This window comes from Myxocyprinus asiaticus, chromosome 39 (genome assembly GCF_019703515.2).
Source record: "Myxocyprinus asiaticus isolate MX2 ecotype Aquarium Trade chromosome 39, UBuf_Myxa_2, whole genome shotgun sequence".
NCBI classification, from domain to species: Eukaryota; Metazoa; Chordata; class Actinopteri; order Cypriniformes; family Catostomidae; genus Myxocyprinus; species Myxocyprinus asiaticus.
Genome location: NC_059382.1, coordinates 3289764 through 3308235, shown reverse-complemented (window position 1 = coordinate 3308235; position 18472 = coordinate 3289764). Strand labels below are relative to the sequence as shown.

Here is an 18472-nt window from a genome sequence, read left to right as displayed (position 1 = left end):
CCAGCTGACTTCTAAGGTAACATGACTACTGTATATATATATATATATCATGTCAATTCTTACAAACTCGCTGTGCAGCTAGTTTTTCTCCCTGTTGACGCTTCGTTCAAACTTCATGTAATTTCAACTTTGTACCCATTGCCTCCAAGCTTTTGAAGTGTCAACTAATGATCACTGGACAGTTCGGATGAATTACCTTTATATTGGAAATGCCACCGCTAAAAGCAGAACAAGACGCGCTTTTCATATGGAGTTCAATGCAGTGCTGGATGTCCTGACACGAATCATGTGTATTCCAAATCTAAAGTGAAAAGACAGCCTGCCGACTGATTAATATTAAATGAGGTTTTAATGCGCATTGCAATGAATACTAGTTCTTTCAATAAGTCAACATCCCACTTAGACTTTGGGAAATGTTTAATGTTACTCGAATTGGAGCTATTTTAGTGAATTTCTGTCTTTATACTGTGGAGTTTGGAAAATGTTAATAAAGCATTTTTGTTAGATACTGTATTGTTTTGTTCTATTGTGGTGTTCTTTCCAAAGAACAAATAATTGCATTATGACAAGAAATAAGTACATACAGGGTCAAATTTTACTATGTTTAATCACGATTAACTCTAATAAATTATTAGATTAATCGTGATTAAAAATTTGAATCTACTGACAGCCCTAATATATATATATATATATATATATATATATATATATATATATATATGTAATTTTTTTTTTTTTAAATACACACTCATTTCAGATCACATGGTTGCAGCATGCTCCAAAATAGATGTGACCACTGTGTAACATCATCATATCTTCCAATAACACTTATTGAGCATTTGGGCACTGAAGACACAAGTTTGTTAAGTTTAGCTAGAAGAATTTTCCCCCATTCATCCATTATGAGGGTCTTCAGCTGCACAATTGTATGCACTTGTAATCCAGGCAGTATGTGGTTTGGCATTGTCCTGCTGGAAAATGCAGGGAGGTCCCTGAAAAAGAAGGCATCTGGATGGTAGATATGTTGCTCCAAAATTTGCACATATCTTTTTGCACTAATGATGCACTTACAGATCTGCGAGTTACCCATGCCATGGGCACTGACACACCCCTAGCTCATATAGACACTGGCTTTTGGACCTGACGCTGATAACAGCTTGAATGATCCTTTTCCTCTTTGGCCTGGAGAACATGATGGTGGTTTTTTCCAAAAACTATTTGAAATGTGGACTCGTCGGACAACAAATCACGATTCCTCTCTTCTACTTTCCATTTAAGATGAGACCGAGCCCAGAGAAGTCGGCAGCGCTTCTGGACAGTGTTGATGTATGGCTTCTCCTTTGTATAGTAAAGTCTAAACTTGCATCTGAGGATGCAGCAGCGAATGGTGTTGACTGACAAAGGTTTACCAAAGAGCCCATGTCATGATATCCATTACAGACGGATGACGTTCTTGAAGACAGTGATGTCTGAGGGATTGGAGATCATGCACATTCAGAAGTGTTTGTCTAGCAGGACAAAGCCAAACCACATACTGCCCAGATTACAAGTACATGGCTGTGGTAAGTAGAGAGTGCGGGTGCTAGATTGGCCTCCTTGCAGTCCTGAGCAGTCTCCAATTGAGAATGTGTTGCGCATTATGATACGCAAAATACAGCAATGTTTAACTGCACAGCTGAAGACCTGCATAATGGATGAATGGGGGAAAATTCTGTTTGCTAAACCTAACAAACTTGTGTCTTCAGTACCTAAACACTTAATAAGTGTTATAAGAAGAAATGGTGATGTTTCACAGAGGTAAACACTCGACTGTCCCAACTTTGTTGGCGCGTGTTGCAATCATCTAATTTGAAATGAGTGTATATTAAAACAACAACAACAACAACAAATACATTAAATTCACAAGATAAAACATCAAATAATGTTGTTGTAGTGCTTTCAATATAGCACAGGGTGAATAGAATTTACAAATCACTCTTTTTTGTTTTGTTTTTTTATATTTTCCATACTGTCCCACCACCAACTTTTCTGGAATTTGGACAGAAGAGATGGCAGTGAATGCAATATTCTTTCATTCTTTTCATAAATTCCAAGACTTTTCCAAAACTATTGCAAGTGGAATGTAAATGAAAGCAAATTCAGATTTCCTGTGATTCCATACCCCAGTCACATTTAATGGACAGTCAAACACCTGGAGACGTCTTACTGACATCAGAGATAATAACTGAGAGAGAGAGAGACATCCTCAGTGTACCACAAGCCATGTCGCATCGTCGCTAATTGAGGATGATATTAAATATATTGATGATAAAATACATAACATGAGATGCAAATGAAATCTATTGAGTTTTAATTAGGCCACCTGCTTTAGGGAAGAATAATTTCTAAGATTTTGGCTATGTTAGGAATGGCATTCTACCATACAACTATGCAGTTTGCAATCTGCACAGTATATGTCATTTCTATTAGCATGGAATACCCGAATGACCTACTAGATTTGCCAAAATGTGCAAAATATTTTAACCCACAATGCAATTTACTTGACTTGATTTCCAGTGTAATGAATAAACAAGTAATATAATCAAATACAGTATCATTGTAACATCTCCTTCTTGACTCATTATTTGATTGACCACCAAAATTTAAGATATTTTTTTTCCCCAAAACTGGATTTAAAGTGCAAAATAACCACATTCATTTCTGAGTTGATAACTTGCTGAGGTAAGCATGCAAAGTTGACAACAATGAAGCATATTACTGTTTTAAACATTTATCATTGCATACTACATACTTTTTCACATACTATTTTTGTAAATCACTAGGCAGTACACTTGAAGCCATTATCTACAGTGGTGTGAAAAAGTGTTTGCCCCCTTCCTGATTTCTTATTTTTTTGCATGTTTGTCACACTTAAATGTTTCAGATCATCAAACAAGTTTAAATATTAGTCAAAGATAACACAAGTAAACACAAAATGCAGTTTTTAAATGAAGGTTGTTATTATTAAGGGAAAACAAAATCCAAACCTACATGGCCCTGTGTGAAAAAGTGATTGCCCCCTAAACCTAATAACTGGTTGGGCCACCCTCAGCAGCAACAACTGCAATCAAGCGTTTGCGATAACTTGCAATGAGTCTTTTACAGCGCTGTGGAGGAATTTTGGCCCACTCATCTTTGCAGAATTGTTGTAATTCAGCCACATTGGAGGGTTTTTGAGCATGCACTGCCTTTTTAAGGTCATGCCACAGCATCTCAATAGGATTCAGGTCAGGACTTTGACTAGACCACTCCAAAGTCTTCATTTTGTTTTTCTTCAGCCATTCAGAGGTGGACTTGCTGGTGTGTTTTGGATCATTGTCCTGCTGCAGAACCCAAGTTCGCTTCAGCTTGAGGTCACGAACAGATGGCCGGACATTCTCCTTCAGGATTTTTTGGTAGACAGCAGAATTCATGGTTCCATTTATCACAGCAAGTCTTCCAGGTCCTGAAGCAGCAGAACAGCCCCAGACCATCACACTACCACCACCATATTTTACTGTTGGTATGATGTTCTTTTTCTGAAATGCGGTGTTACTTTTACGCCAGATGTAATGGGACACACACCTTCCAAAAAGTTCAACTTTTGTCTCGTCAGTACACAGAGTATTTTCCCAAAAGTCTTGGGGATCATCAAGATGTTTTCTGGCAAAAATGAGACGAGCATTAATGTTCTTTTTGCTCAGCAGTGGTTTTCATTTTGGAACTCTGCCATGCAGGCCATTTTTGCCCAGTCTCTTTCTTGAACACTGACCTTAACTGAGGCAAGTGAGGCCTGCAGTTCTTTGGATGTTATTGTGGGGTCTTTTGTGACCTCTTGGATGAGTCGTCGCTGCGCTCTTGGGGTAATTTTGGTCAGCCGGCCACTCCTGGGAAGGTTCACCACTGTTCCATGTTTTCGCCATTTGTGGATAATGGCTCTCACTGTGGTTCTCTGGAGTCCCAAAGCTTTAGAAATGGCTTTATAACCTTTTCCAGACTGATAGATCTCAATTACTTTCTTTCTCATTTGTTCCTGAATTTCTTTGGATCTCGGCATGATGTCTAGCTTTTGAAGATCTTTTGGTCTACTTCACTTTGTCAGGCAGGTCCTATTTAAGTGATTTCTTGATTGAGAACAGGTGTGGCAGTAATCAGGCCTGGGTGTGGCTAGAGAAATTGAACTCAGGTGTGATAAACCACAGTTAAGTTATATTTTAACAGGTGGGGCAAACACTTTTTCACACAGGGCCATGTAGGTTAAAAACTGCATTTTGTGTTTACTTGTGTTATCTTTGACTAATATTTAAACTTGTTTGATGATCTGAAACATTTAAGTATGACAAACATGCAAAAAAATAAGAAATCAAGAAGGGGGCAAACACTTTTTCACACCACTGTATATTTGTATCTGCATCTATTCATATGAAAAAATTATCTGTCTCTGTATTTGGATAGAACCAGGAGTGGGCGGGGCCTAAACAGAAGGTGTGTCACAACTAAATGAAATATCCATTTTTAAATGTTACTCTTACTTTTATAGTTTCTATTAATAAAATATACCCTGCATTTGCCTTTTCATAATAATAGCCTAATAATACTAATACTGCTATTACTACTACTACTACTAATACGTATTATTATTATTATTATTATTATTATACAACTATTATTTAAAAAAATATCTTATTTGATTTATTCTTACTAGATGAAGCTGAATTTGTAGGCTACATTAACTGTGGAATATGTTGTGGTTTCTCCAGGTATTTCTGATATTAATATCTGCATGAAACAACATTTTAGTTTGTCTGTGCATGTATAACAACATTATTCTGGATGCAAGAGGTGTCAAGCTAAATATGAAATGTCAAGCACACATTTTGCAGTGAATAATAAATAGAAATTGAAAGAAATGAAAATCAATATAGTCTACAAACAAGTGAAAGTCCCGTAAATCTCTCAGGGATTTTTAAGATAAGACACCATTATTTAGTTAAATAATAATAATAATAATAATAATAATAATGTAAAAAATATATAACGCCTTACCAAAGATAGCACAGTTTAAAGAAGAAGAAATGAATATTGTCATATACAGTCATATGAATATTTTTTATATTATTCGGATGAATCCATTATTCGTTTTGAAGTCATTATTCGTGCCTTTCCGAATAAGGTATTCAGCTTCGGGCACATCTCTAGGTTATACTGTAGAGTATGACAGTTTTCCATTCCAAGCATAGCCTTTGCCTTGTTTTTTAAGCCCTGTGTGGAGACTCGTACTGCACTGCGTCTATTCATCAAAAATCTCACTACTGTCTCAGTCTGTTCTGTGGGAATATGGATATCAGGGTGTGCAGTTGTGGTTTAGAGTACTCTTAGCAGGCATATGTTAAAAGATTTGCTCAGACAAATGCAACATTTATGAGATTGCTGAACAGAGAGAAGCTCATTTACAGTAGGGTGAAGGGCTCTGTTTTTTTTTTTTTTTCGGCAGACAAAGGATGGCAGTCTGGAGGTGAAATATCAAGTATCAGCCTTAGACAGCACATATCTACATTCTGCCAGCCCCTCCAGGATTTTGCAACCTTGCAAAACAGTGAAGCTGAGGTAATCTGATCACTTCTTTTCATGTTTGAAAGTGGCAGAACAAACGCTTCCATAAAGTTACTGTAACAGGTTTACCGATATTGACGAACTTGAAGTATTTTAGTATAACACTGCTGTAGTTTCAAAGTTCTCTAAATGTGTGTGCTGTCATTTTCTCCTTCCTTTAAAAAAAAGCCCACATATAAAGCACATACTACAACCCTTATTAATTACAAACAAAAACTATTTACATTTACATATTTGGCAGACGCTCTTATCCAAAGCAACTTACAGTGCACTTATTACAGGGACAATCCCCCTGGAGCAACCTGGAGTTAAGTGCCTTGCTCAAGGACACAATGGCGGTGGCTGTGGGGATTGAACCGGCAACCTTCTGATTATCAGTTATGTGCTTTAGCCCACTACGCCACCACCACTCATATTTATGCTCCACATAAGCCTCCATCCCTTGCCCAGGGCTACATAATTAAATATTCAGGTGCAAGAGCCTTTGGCCAAAGACAGTAACAAAATTAAAATGAGCAAAATTTGACAACATTTAATTACTAATTTACTAAGGGCAAAATTTAATTTCTTCATTAAAAAAAAAAAAGGTTTTGAAAATTCTTTATTATTGTAATTGTTGTTATAACTACATATTATTCTCATGTTTAATAAACATATTCTTATTTTTGATGCATCCCCATAATTAAATCCTAATTTGTCGTGTTTTTAGTTTATGGCTTAGGAAGTGTAGGTCTACTATTTTAACCTTCCCAAAATACATTGTCATTGTCCACTGAGGCCGAAATGTTATATATCAAATTAATTAGCCTATGGGTCTCATTGAACTCACTGTCGCCATTTCACAGGTTTTACTTCGTAAATGTTTGCTATTTTGGTGTGTATTTACTATATTTGCTTGCTTACTGCATATTCAGTTTTTATGCACAACAATATTTACAGGTGATTGTGCTTCTACTGTCATTTACACAAACTATACAAGAAACTATGTTTGTTTTGTGAGTTTTTAAAGCAAAACAACACCAAGAAAAATGCTTCAGCGCTGCAATTTTTTGAGAAAAGCCCCAGCAAATGCAGTCATTTTGGGCTGCAACAATCAGAAAAAAGTGACATGTTGCATACTGCAAACAAAACTTGAAAGCATTCTCTGAATCTAGCAAGATCTAATCTGATTGGCTGCGTGAGTTTTGGTTAAGGCGCACAGTTGCAAGTTAACTAGATATCCACAAGCAGAATTGCATTTCTGCTTTGTTTTTTGTTAAGTTTGTGAAATAATCTGTACTTATTTTTATTTGTTGTCTATTATTGTGGTATAATCGGTTTCAGAAAAACCAGCAACTAAAACCCTAAATGGCAAAAAAACTGTGGGTGTTCAATGACCAAGTAGGCAGTTCTTGACCAGAATAAGCAGCAAAGTGGACCAGACTTTATGCCATTTAGTCAAAGGTCTGGCTATGTGAGACTATGAATGATCAGACCAGGGGAGCCTGTAAAGGTTAACTGTGTATTTATCTCTGTTCTGGAGAGGTTAAATGGTCGGGAGAGGTCACGGCACTGAGATAGTTCACTGAACTGGCTTATAACGACATAAGCGAACCATCAAAACCTATCTTAACCTTTGGAATCAATCCAGCCATAGGTGGTCAGAAAATTCCTTAAAATCCTAAAACACTCAGGCAGAACTGAATCTCCACACAGGTCACAAGTTGACCACAGATCAGTCTGTCAAATATTGATACTGACACCCATTAACTTTCCCCACTAAGATTTCAGAGCAACTAAGTGGAATTAAATCCTTAAAGAGAACATGAAAAACGAAGACACAACACGTTCAACTTCCAAAATGTGACATAGTTCTAAATAAAACAGAATATTCATTGGGAAATAATGCACGGTGGAGCTTTAGTTTACCCAATTGGATTTAATTTGATTTTATTCTTGAGAATAATTAGACCAGAAACATTTATTAGTGTCAATTTTGATTTCATGTTGTCTTTAAGAATAAAAAATGGTTTGTTGATGATGAATTATTTCACATCCAAAAGATGGTATGGAGTAAAACATGCTGGTAAAATTCTAGTTTATGCAAAAAAAAAAAAAACAAAAAAAAAACCAAAAAACAAAAACAAAACAAAAACAAACAAACAAGAAAAAAGAAAAAAAAAAAAAACAGATAAGGAATGCATTGAAAAGTATTGTGAAAAATACTATTAGGAGGATGCATTGATTACCTGTGTGCTGATGCTGTGGAGGAAGAACATAGTGAACACACACAATCACACACACTGCACTCTCTGTGCGAGTTAAACAGGAATATCTTTTGGGATACAGGAGCTTTTGTTTCTAAAATCACCATAAACTACTGTAAATAAAATGTCTATTATCTGTTTTGAGCAACAAGATTAAGATACATTTTTTTGTGGGTCTTCAACAACTTCAGTGTTATGTGGTGCTAGGTGTGGGATGACAATTCGGTAGAAATTTGTCACATTTTTAAGGATTGTATCTAAAACGTTTTGCAAAACCCCATCACATGGAGCAGAGTGGCTGTTTTAATCCGGCTTAACTCACTTAGTTACTGTAATTAATGCTTAATTTTTACACTTCATCCCCAAAAAAGTTATTTTAAGATTTATGCATTTCAATTTCATTACAAAATTAATTCAATTGAATTGAGTAAACTTAAATAAAATTAAATACAAAAACTAAATATTTTAAGTTTTATTAATTTTGTCCAACCATTTGATGAAATTAAAATGCGTAAATCTAAAAAATAGTTTAAATACCTTTTTGAGTGAGGACAGGGAGGGAATTTATTTTCTGAAATAGTTTTGCATTCCCTCACAATAGTTTTAGGTTCCCTCTCAATCATTTTAGTTTCCTCGCTATAGCTTTATTCATAACTTGATTAACTTGATTACCCATTTTTAAACTATGGTATTTGTAATAAACTCATCGTAACCACAACATTTACCATTTAAAAACCGTGGTAAATATTCCACAAATTAACCATGGTGTTACTATAGTAAAACTAACCATTTTTTTTTTTTTTTTTGGCAGAATGATTATGATTTTTATTACCACGGTTTGGGTTTTCCTGTATTGTTACTATGGTTATACCATGAATATCAAGGTTAAAATATGGTTACTGTAGTAAAACCATGGTCCATTTTTGTAAGGGATGGAAAAAGCTATTGCGAGAGAACCAAAATTAAATTGTAAGGGAACAAAATCTATTGCGAGGGAGCGCAGAACTATTTCAGAAATGAAATTCCAAGCAGATAATATTTACTTTTACAATACTTGTTGCAAAAATGGCAATTTACATGACAATAAAATGACATGAAATAAAATCACATTTTAAGTCAAATTGGCTCATTTTTGTTTAGTAGTTTTTGAGGTATTTTCTGTTATTTTGTAATCCCATTATCAGCCAAAATGATTAAAATGTAGTGATTTTACTTATAACGCCCACACCATGTTTTCATATGTTTGTGTTTTATGTGACCCACAGAATTTGAAAGGAACGGTGCCAAATAAAGTCCCTGTCCCAGATCAACTCCTCCATACGAGTCCAAAGAGTGACTGTCCAAGTGAACACAAAGATATCACTGTCCCACAGAGAGTACTGAGTGAGTAAACTGAGAGAAACTGAGAGAAAGAGAGCAAGAAAGAACAGATATTGAAAGAAAGAGAGAAGCACAGCAGGGTAGGTGGAATACTATAACAGCTCTGTGATTGGTTGGTTGTTATAATACTCCACCCACCTTAGCTGCGATCCTTTGGGCGTGGCCACTCCGTATCCCTTGGAGTCCAGATTCCCTCCGACCTTCATGGTGTCGCAGGGCTTGCGCTGCTCTGTGTACTCGTTCATCGTCGACTCCAGCAGAAAGGCATATTTCCCCTTTGACTTGCGCACACGAGCCACGCCCTCAGCCGTTGTCTTGGTGAAGACGGTGGGCTCGGCAGACTTCATGTAACTCCACATTTTTTCATACACAGCGATCTTTGACCTCTAGAGGGTGCAGGAGTAAAAAAAAAAAAACATGTTACGAAAACGCGACAACATTTTGGATGCTCTTGTCTCTGCAGAATCCTCTAAAATCAGATCAATCACAAATATTGAGATTAGCCAGTGTTGACACTGCAGTTAAGAACTCTAGATCTGAGTTGAATCCATTATTTTGTGGAGGGGGTCAAACTGAAATTTTCGCCTATGATTTTGGAACAAAATTACAGCAAAAAACAAACAAACACCCTTATAAAGGTGGCAGCATCTGTATCTTATTTTTACACAAAGATAGGTAAGTTTATTACTAAAATCAGTTCACTTCAGCACCCCTCAATGCATTACATGTCAATGGTGAGTCCAAAAATGGGTGCCTGTAACTCCATAAGTATTAATGAAATCTTAATATCCTTTTATATTCTAGTTCAGAACATATATTTTTTTCATCTTCATTTTTAAGGCCATATATAGTTCAATCCCAGAGAAATTGGGCTCTCAATGTGGCTCATCCGTAAATTGTTACATTTTACCCATTTTCAATGGTCGAAAACCAAATGTGGTTCACATGATATAAAGCTAGTTTTTCTTGTCCAACAAAACAAAGGTCTGAAGTACAAATAATGTTGAAACTAGAAATGTACCTTCATTTATTCACATAAAACCAATGTCAAAATCTGCATTTTTGAGAGTTAAAAAAATTCACTGTTTTTAATAAGTCCCATTGCGTTTACTGAACGTTCTTTTAAAATGCTGTTGAAATGTTCCTTATGTAATATTTAGAATTAAACCTGTATAGTAAATGTATTTTTGATGTGTTAATTCATTAACCTATAATTCACACTCTGGCGCAATGATGCGTGCAAACATAATCAACAAATCCCTCGTGCCACATCTTGTATTTGCACAGCGTCTTCAGCGCTGAAGTGTGCCGTGAAGTGTGCACAACTGGGAATGTAGTCGGCTCTAAAGTGTGCTCTGAAGTGTGGGCTACTGGCAGAGAGGCAGAAAATGGATGGATCTAATCTGGGTGAAATAAGAGGTTTGTGTGTGTGCACTGTGAGATACATTAGTTGACATGATTGTGTGCTGAAGTGCATCTTGTACTTGATCATTTGTGGCTCTTTTATACGCCGAAATGACACAGGCTTAAACTGTAATGCAGAAGCCTTAAAGGAATAGTTCACCCAGAAATCGTTTCTCACCCTCATGTTGTTCCAAACCTGTATGGCTTTCTTCCGTGGAACATAAAATGAGATATTAGGCAGAATATTAGCCTCGGTCACCATTCACTTTAATTGTATGGAAAAAGATGCAATGAAAGTGCATGGGGACTGAGCCTATCAACATCTCCTTTTGTGTTCAAAAGGAAGAAAGTCCTGCGGGTTCAGATCAACATGAGGGAGAGTAAATGATGGCAGAATTTTCACTGAACATTTCTTTTAATGTTTGTGTCTATGTGTGTAAGCCTGTGTGTGAGAGAGAGGCAATGGACCATGACGGACAGCCGTCCCATTATAATGTTTGTCACATTTAGTCTAGGGCTGAGTGCTGTTATGCGGTAATGCTCTCTAAAATGAAACATCGAACCAACCAACACATAAACACAAACACCCTCAACAAACCTGCAGTCAGACACAAACACTCAACGATAAATGACAAACACACCTTTAGTCTGAACACAACAGGGGAGCTGACATTTACTTGTTCCCTGAGTAACTGTTTAAATGTTTCTTGCCAGTATATCATTGATCCTCTGCAGATTCAGTGAGACAGCATGAGAGAGACAGAGAGAGTGAGACAAGCTGAAAAAGGGTGTAAATATTTGCTCTCGCAACGATTTGATCTGATTAAGATTCTTTACCTAACGATAACGATGCATCCTGAAATATGAAATTTGGTCAGGATTGAATCCGTTTCGATTTGATTATTTTGGAGCAATTCACAATTATTTTCAAAAACATAAAAAAAAAAAAAAGATTTAAAGCATCTATCTATCTATCTGTCTGTCTGTCTGTCTTTCTTTCTTTCTTTCTTTCTTTCTTTCTGTCTGTCTGTCTATCTTTCTTTCTATCTATCTGTCTGTCTGTCTATCTTTCTTTCTATCTATCTATCTGTCTGTCTGTCTGTCTTTTCTATCTATCTATCTACTATCTATCTGTCTGTCTGTCTTTTCTATCTATCTATCTACTATCTATCTATCTATCTGTCTGTCTGTCTGTCTTTCTTTCTTTCTATCTGTCTGTCTGTCTGTCTGTCTATCTTTCTTTCTATCTATCTATCTGTCTGTCTGTCTTTTCTATCTATCTATCTACTATCTATCTGTCTGTCTGTCTGTCTTTTCTATCTATCTATCTATCTATCTATCTATCTATCTATCTATCTATCTATCTATCTATCTATCTGTCGGTCTGTCTTATCTATCTATCTGTCTGTCTGTCTGTCTTTTCTATCTGTCTGTCTGTCTGTCTGTCTTATCTATCTATCTGTCTGTCTGTCTGTCTGTCTATCTATCTATCTATCTATCTGTCTGTCTGTCTGTCTGTCTGTCTGTCTGTCTATCTATCTATCTATCTATCTATCTATCTATCTATCTATCTGTCTGTCTGTCTGTCTGTCTATCTGTCTGTCTGTCTGTGCATCTGTCTGTCCGTCCATCCGTCTGTCTATCAGACAATTTTTCTGTCGTGCTAGCTAGCCGGTTGCTTGTCTTACTGTGTAACCATCAAACTTGAATCTTTTAAAACCAGTTTAAACTTTCAGACAAGGCTTTGTCACGCCAACATCAACGTTTGTCTTTACCTATCTTTAACTTGACCTATCTACAGTAGTTGTCATTACTTTCTGTGCAAACACCTCCTTTCAATGTAAATTAGGCTCATTATACATTGAGCTACATGCACAAAACTCTGTGCTACTTGCCCAGCACAATTTACACTGTGCTATTACAGCCCGAGGAAAGCATGCGGTGAACTGATTTTTATTTAAAAGTATTTTAAAACATTTTTGATCATGACAGCAGTAATTCATCAAATAATGATCAAATGATGGAGAAGGGTATTATAACTTGGCATGTATCCAGATGGCGGTGAAGTCATTCGCACTTTCTGCATGTTAAAGAGATAATTCAGGTATCTGGATCACAGTAGTGGAGTGATGCTGTACAGTCCAGATCTGCTGCATCCTCCACTATATTGCACTCAGAACTGACCCACAAGATCAGAATTGCTCTGTGCAAATTGCAGATTTTGGGGCCATGTTTGTGCTGTTGCCAGATTTGCATAATTTCTTTAGTGAAGACAGTGTGTGCAAATAAACAGCGCTTTTATCGGGCACAATTTATTCTTAATGAATTCACCCCAGAATGTCAGAGAGAGTGATACACACTGACAGAGTGAACAAGAAAATGAATGGTTTCCCATGTAGGAGTGTAGCATCAGATTTTCTCAGTATGACTACAGGAAAGATACCAAGTGATACAAATGCAGTGCAGCTCGTTAACTCATGAATAGACAATTCATTCAGCTCGCCCAGCTTCTCTCGCATACTGTACCTCTCTCAACCTATCTGTCATTCTCCTCCTATATCTTTCTCTCCATTGGTCTCTGAATAATTTGTTTTTTACTCTCTCTCCGGACTCCAGACAGTTTCACTATGTTGATGCAAATGCAGGTTTAACTCTATCCTCTTTGGAGTCCAATTCTGATCTGTGATGGCTAAACTGTAATTTACAATCCAACTCAGTCTGTCTGAATTTCTTGTGCTCCACAGAAGAAATCAATAGTCATACAGGTTTGGAACAACATCAAGGTGAGTAACTATCCCTTTAACATGACATATGTCTCTTGAATTTTTATGATTTCATGCTATAATTAATTAATTCAATGCAATATAATACATTTTGGTTGGCACAAACCATGTTTTGTCCTTGTTGCAAGTTAAACCATATTTAATATTCTTTGGGTTGTATTGTTTTTAACCTTGCGTAGTTTGGTTTATGAATTTCGATGTCACACAACCTGTCCATATTGACATCTGGGTCAATGATGTGACGCAAATATATATATTTTTTTGTCCAGATCTATTAAATTATTAAAAAAACATACAAAAATGCAGTTCACACAAAACAATTTCTTGACTACACGTCGTACATGAACATTTTTTCAATTACTTCAAAGTCATCTTGATATGTTTATGGGCTTAAAGTTGAAAATGACAGTAAAAAATATAAATAATAATAAAATAAATGTCTCATTAAAAGCTGAAATTCTTGAAAAAAGAACCGTTGGCATGAGTAGTGCAGAATAATCATTTATTATTATTTCTTAAAAGAAAATAAGCAGTGAAACAATTTGGTTTTAAAAATGTATTAATATTTACAAAAAGTTTTTCAAATCATGTGGTGTAACCAAAATGTAGGTTAAAAAACAAACAAACATAAAAAACATCTTGATATCCTTGACTTTAAAAATGCATGATATTAATGATTAAGTTGTGTACACTCTCATGCATTATAGGTGCAAGGAAAGTATTTTAATACCTTTTACTTGGTTACACCACATGAAAGTTAATATATATATATATATATATATATATATATATATATATATATATATATTTAGAAAGTGCAATAATAATTTAAAAACAAACCTGGGCTCAAATATTTTTTTATTTTTTTCACCGTGGACAAGCTTATTTGTAAAGGAACCATCTGCCTAATTTGACTAGCGTCTACTAGAATTTGCGTTAAAATACAGTAGTGTTTGATTGGATGCACAGCATTACTTTTGGGTGGGCCTAATTTTCACCCCAAATGTTTATTTATTTATTTTGTTTACCACATTTTCCTTAACAACAGAAAGGCAGCGCATTAAAACAGTTCTTTCACACTTTCAGAAATCAGAATTTATGCATTTTTTTACTATTTTATTAATATATATTTGAATTCAAAGAATAATCTCTAAAATTCTGGGTAGGCCTGGTTCTAATTTGGGTGGGCCTCGGCCCACCCCGGCCCACCCTTGATTACACCACTGACGGTACAGCTTTGATGTCAACAACAAAAGCTATGGCAAGTTTTTTCTCCTCCCTTTTAAGGGCCAATTTGCTATCATACTGTAGCTATGCATGATTATATGATTAGTTGCATTTTATTATTTGCATTTAACTTTTTTTTCCCCCTGCAGAACAGACCTGCAAACCATTTTTGGGTTGTGACCCACCAGTTGGGAACCACAGATGTAGGCTACATGAGTCCTGCACAGTCTTACCCTGAAGAACTCTTTGGTGGAACCGGAATCAAGAGTTCCATAGGCGATTTCCGTCTGTTTGGCGAGATCTTCTGCACTCTCAATAGGCGACACCATTCTCTCCACAGTTAGGAAGGCGGCCAGGTTTGCCGTGTAGGAGGAAATTATGATCAGAGTGAAGAACCACCAAACGCCTCCAACTATACGCCCAGACAGAGACCTGAAAGATAGACATGGGTATGTCAGCCATGCAAAATAAATAAATAAACAAATAAATAATAATAAAAAAAATGCACACGAAAGTTAGCACTGCAGAAAATCAGTTGAGATTTCTTTCTGTTTAAAACAACTCTAATAATATACTACAAGAGTGAAACTCTCATTTGTAGACACACAACATAGCATACATTTGACCAGGGCATAGCAACTGTTACAACACACTTTTTTGAGGGTAATAATCTTTTCTTTTTTTTTTTTGTATTAAAAGATTTATTTTATGTAGATCATAAAAGTAGAAGCAGACCAAATAGAAGCCAAATCAAGTGGTTGCCTTTCAGAAAAAGGGGAACAGCATGGCATGTAATTAATATTCATGAGTCAAGCTCATAAGTTTTATGAGTCCCTGCCCACATTTCATATAATTCCTACGCCCCTGAATTTGATTCTGTTTTATGTTTAACTGTGTGAAGCTGACATGCCACTATCTCTGTTTGAACTGAAGACATCGTGCACATTATTCAGCATGAAACAGCTCATCTATAATCTGCTGTTTCTATTCTGCTGGTACACTATAATAAATTCAGAACTGGTGGAGCGATTGATTGCACAAGCTCAGAGGAATGCACACAATTATTTAGAGCATTTCTGTATCAATCAATCTTAAACCTGCGATATATCCAGACATTACATAACTTAACATGGTACACAGTTTTTTAAACTCTGCAGAGGTAGGCTCAGCAAATAGGCTTTTTAAAGAAAACTGTTCTTATACAACATATTCATCAATGGCAACTAGCTAAGATATAAGCCTATGGTTTCATATTGCATTGGTACAACACACTTTGGTCTAATTCCACATTTTTATAATTTGAAGACTTTTCACTTTTTCAAGAACTGGCAGAACAATTCAGAAACAATTGAAAAAGAAACCAAGGCAAGATCTCATTACAAACGCAGAATTCTTTCACTTTAGAATAATCTACTGAAATGCACCACAAGCAACATCGACCTGAGTACAACAATAAGAATACCAGAACATGAGATTCATTTAAAAGCCATAATAAATGTAATTACCCCAAAACAACAGCAGAACATACTTGAACTTATGCCAGTATGATCAAATGGTGCAGGGAACAGAGCAGTGTTTAAAGCTGTGAGACAAAACAAACGATTGTACATAATACAGACATTTTACTGTAAAAAATGTATCATGTCAATAGAACTGTCCAATTAAGTGCCAAACTAGGCCATTTCCCTTTGGTCTTTGCAGTAGAAAACAAAGCCAACTATTGACTTGCTTTTTGGTCTTTTTAACGAAGTTAAACTCACTCTCTACTTACTATAAGGCAGGAAAATGCAATTAAATTTAAGAAGAAAACAAGATCTCTTAAGATTGTAATTGGTTTCACTGATTTACATAAACCTGATTAAAATGTAAATGTGATATTTATGGTGCCCCAAATTATCATTATGTGTATTAGATTATTTTATCATTAGGTCCTTTATTGATGAAAGAAGTTAGATCATTTGAGTTTTGTTGAGATTTACTTTGCAGTATATTTTTTGCCCCCACCAAAAACACTTTTTTAAATGTAGAAATTCTGATATTAATCATTATTATTATTAATAAAATGAGCGGTTACATTCTAACCAATCAAGTTAAAGCTCCAGCTTGATTTGTGTTGATGTGAACCAATCATACTGTAACGTGTGCTGGCACTGGCAATGACGAAGACGTGAAGATGAAGAACCCAAGTGCAGTTTATTTACAAAAGTGAATGCCCTAACTATATACGTGAACTAAACATAAACAAACATGAACTTGACATAAACCAGACTTGATATAAAATTGGCTTGACATAAACGTGACCTGACATAAACATCTACACTCACATTCAATACTTGACAAAACACAATGGAAAACATGAGGCTTAAATACATGGACATGGGGGAACATAAACCAATGAACAAACAGAACTCATAACAACATAATTAAACAATAAACCAATGAAAACATGACACATGAACATGGAGGGAAAACAGAAATCACATGACAAGGGAAACAGGAACTAAACATTTCAAAATAAAAGACATGAATCAACAAAATACACATGACACATACCGGAATACTGATTTTGCAAGTACTCAATAGCCCTGCCCCACAGAAGGGCAATGAGCAAAGTGGTGACTTCTCTCACTGGCAATTAAATGTGTGATGCGTGAGGTGCAAGTTCTCATTATGTCATAATGGTATTTTGATAACCGATGATGTCATAATGGTCTTGGATAATGATGTCATAATAGCTTTTGGATACCTGATGATGTCATAATTTGGCTTGGTTGCTGTAGCTGATGATGTCTCTCGCCCATTCCTCTGGCTTTCTTCTCCTTGTCTGTGTAATTTTACCCAAAAAATAAAATATCAGTGCTCTTTTTCTGCCTGGAAAGCAGCAGTTATACTGTGTTGCCACTGCACGAGAGAGAGAGAGAGAGAGACTAAAGAGTCATCTCCTCAGAGAACACCTGTACTGATGAGAGAGCATCTTCTGCAGGTAAATCTCTTGTTGGGTCGAGAGTCTTGTGGATGAGGTGTTAAGGCAGTCCTTTTTATGTCTGTATGTGAGTGTGTTTATTTATGAGGTGTGCTTCTGATCGCATCTTGTGTTGCTGATGCTGGTCTGAGCGTGTGCCATCACCATGGCAATAATGCTGCCCCATCAGAGATCATGAAGCAGCGCTATAATCCTGCTCTCCACAGTGACTAATGGGAACTTGAAAGACCCTTCAGCTTAAGCATATGCAGATCCCAGTGTGTCCTACAGAATGCTATTTTTGCAGCAGGGGGCAAATAATATATATATATATATATATATATATATATATATATATATATATATATATATACAGTGGTGTGAAAAAGTGTTTGCCCCCTTCCTGATTTCTTATTTTTTTGCATGTTTGTCACACTTAAATGTTTCAGATCATCAAACAAGTTTAAATATTAGTCAAAGATGCAGTTTTTAAATGAAGGTTGTTATTATTAAGGGAAAACAAAATCCAAACCTACATGGCCCTGTGTGAAAAAGTGATTGCCCCCTAAACCTAATAACTGGTTGGGCCACCCTTAGCAGCAACAACTGCAATCAAGCGTTTGCGATAACTTGCAATGAGTCTTTTACAGCGCTGTGGAGGAATTTTGGCCCACTCATATTTGCAAAATTGTTGTAATTCAGCCACATTGGAGGGTTTTCGAGCATGAATTGCCTTTTTAAGGTCATGCCACAGCATCTCAATAAGATTCAGGTCAGGACTTTGACTAGGCCACTCCAAAGTCTTCATTTTGTTTTTCTTCAGCCATTCAGAGGTGTGT

At 36.0% G+C, this 18472-nt stretch overlaps 1 protein-coding gene across 6 annotated transcripts in view; it reads right to left on the bottom strand.

Annotated features, from left to right (window-relative positions):
- The window catches only part of LOC127430085 (glutamate receptor 4-like), a 133914-nt gene that overhangs the window by 10515 nt on the left and 104927 nt on the right, over nt 1-18472 (bottom strand). For all 6 annotated transcript variants that reach the window (XR_007895409.1, XM_051679535.1, XM_051679536.1 and 3 more), the window contains 2 exons: nt 14905-15103; nt 9396-9643 (listed from right to left, as the gene is read on the bottom strand). Coding sequence is in view for 5 of the 6 variants with exons in the window: in XM_051679535.1 (XP_051535495.1) it covers nt 9396-9643; nt 14905-15103 (447 nt within the window). In the remaining variant the exon portion in view is untranslated. The remainder of the gene's footprint in view (nt 1-9395; nt 9644-14904; nt 15104-18472) is intronic.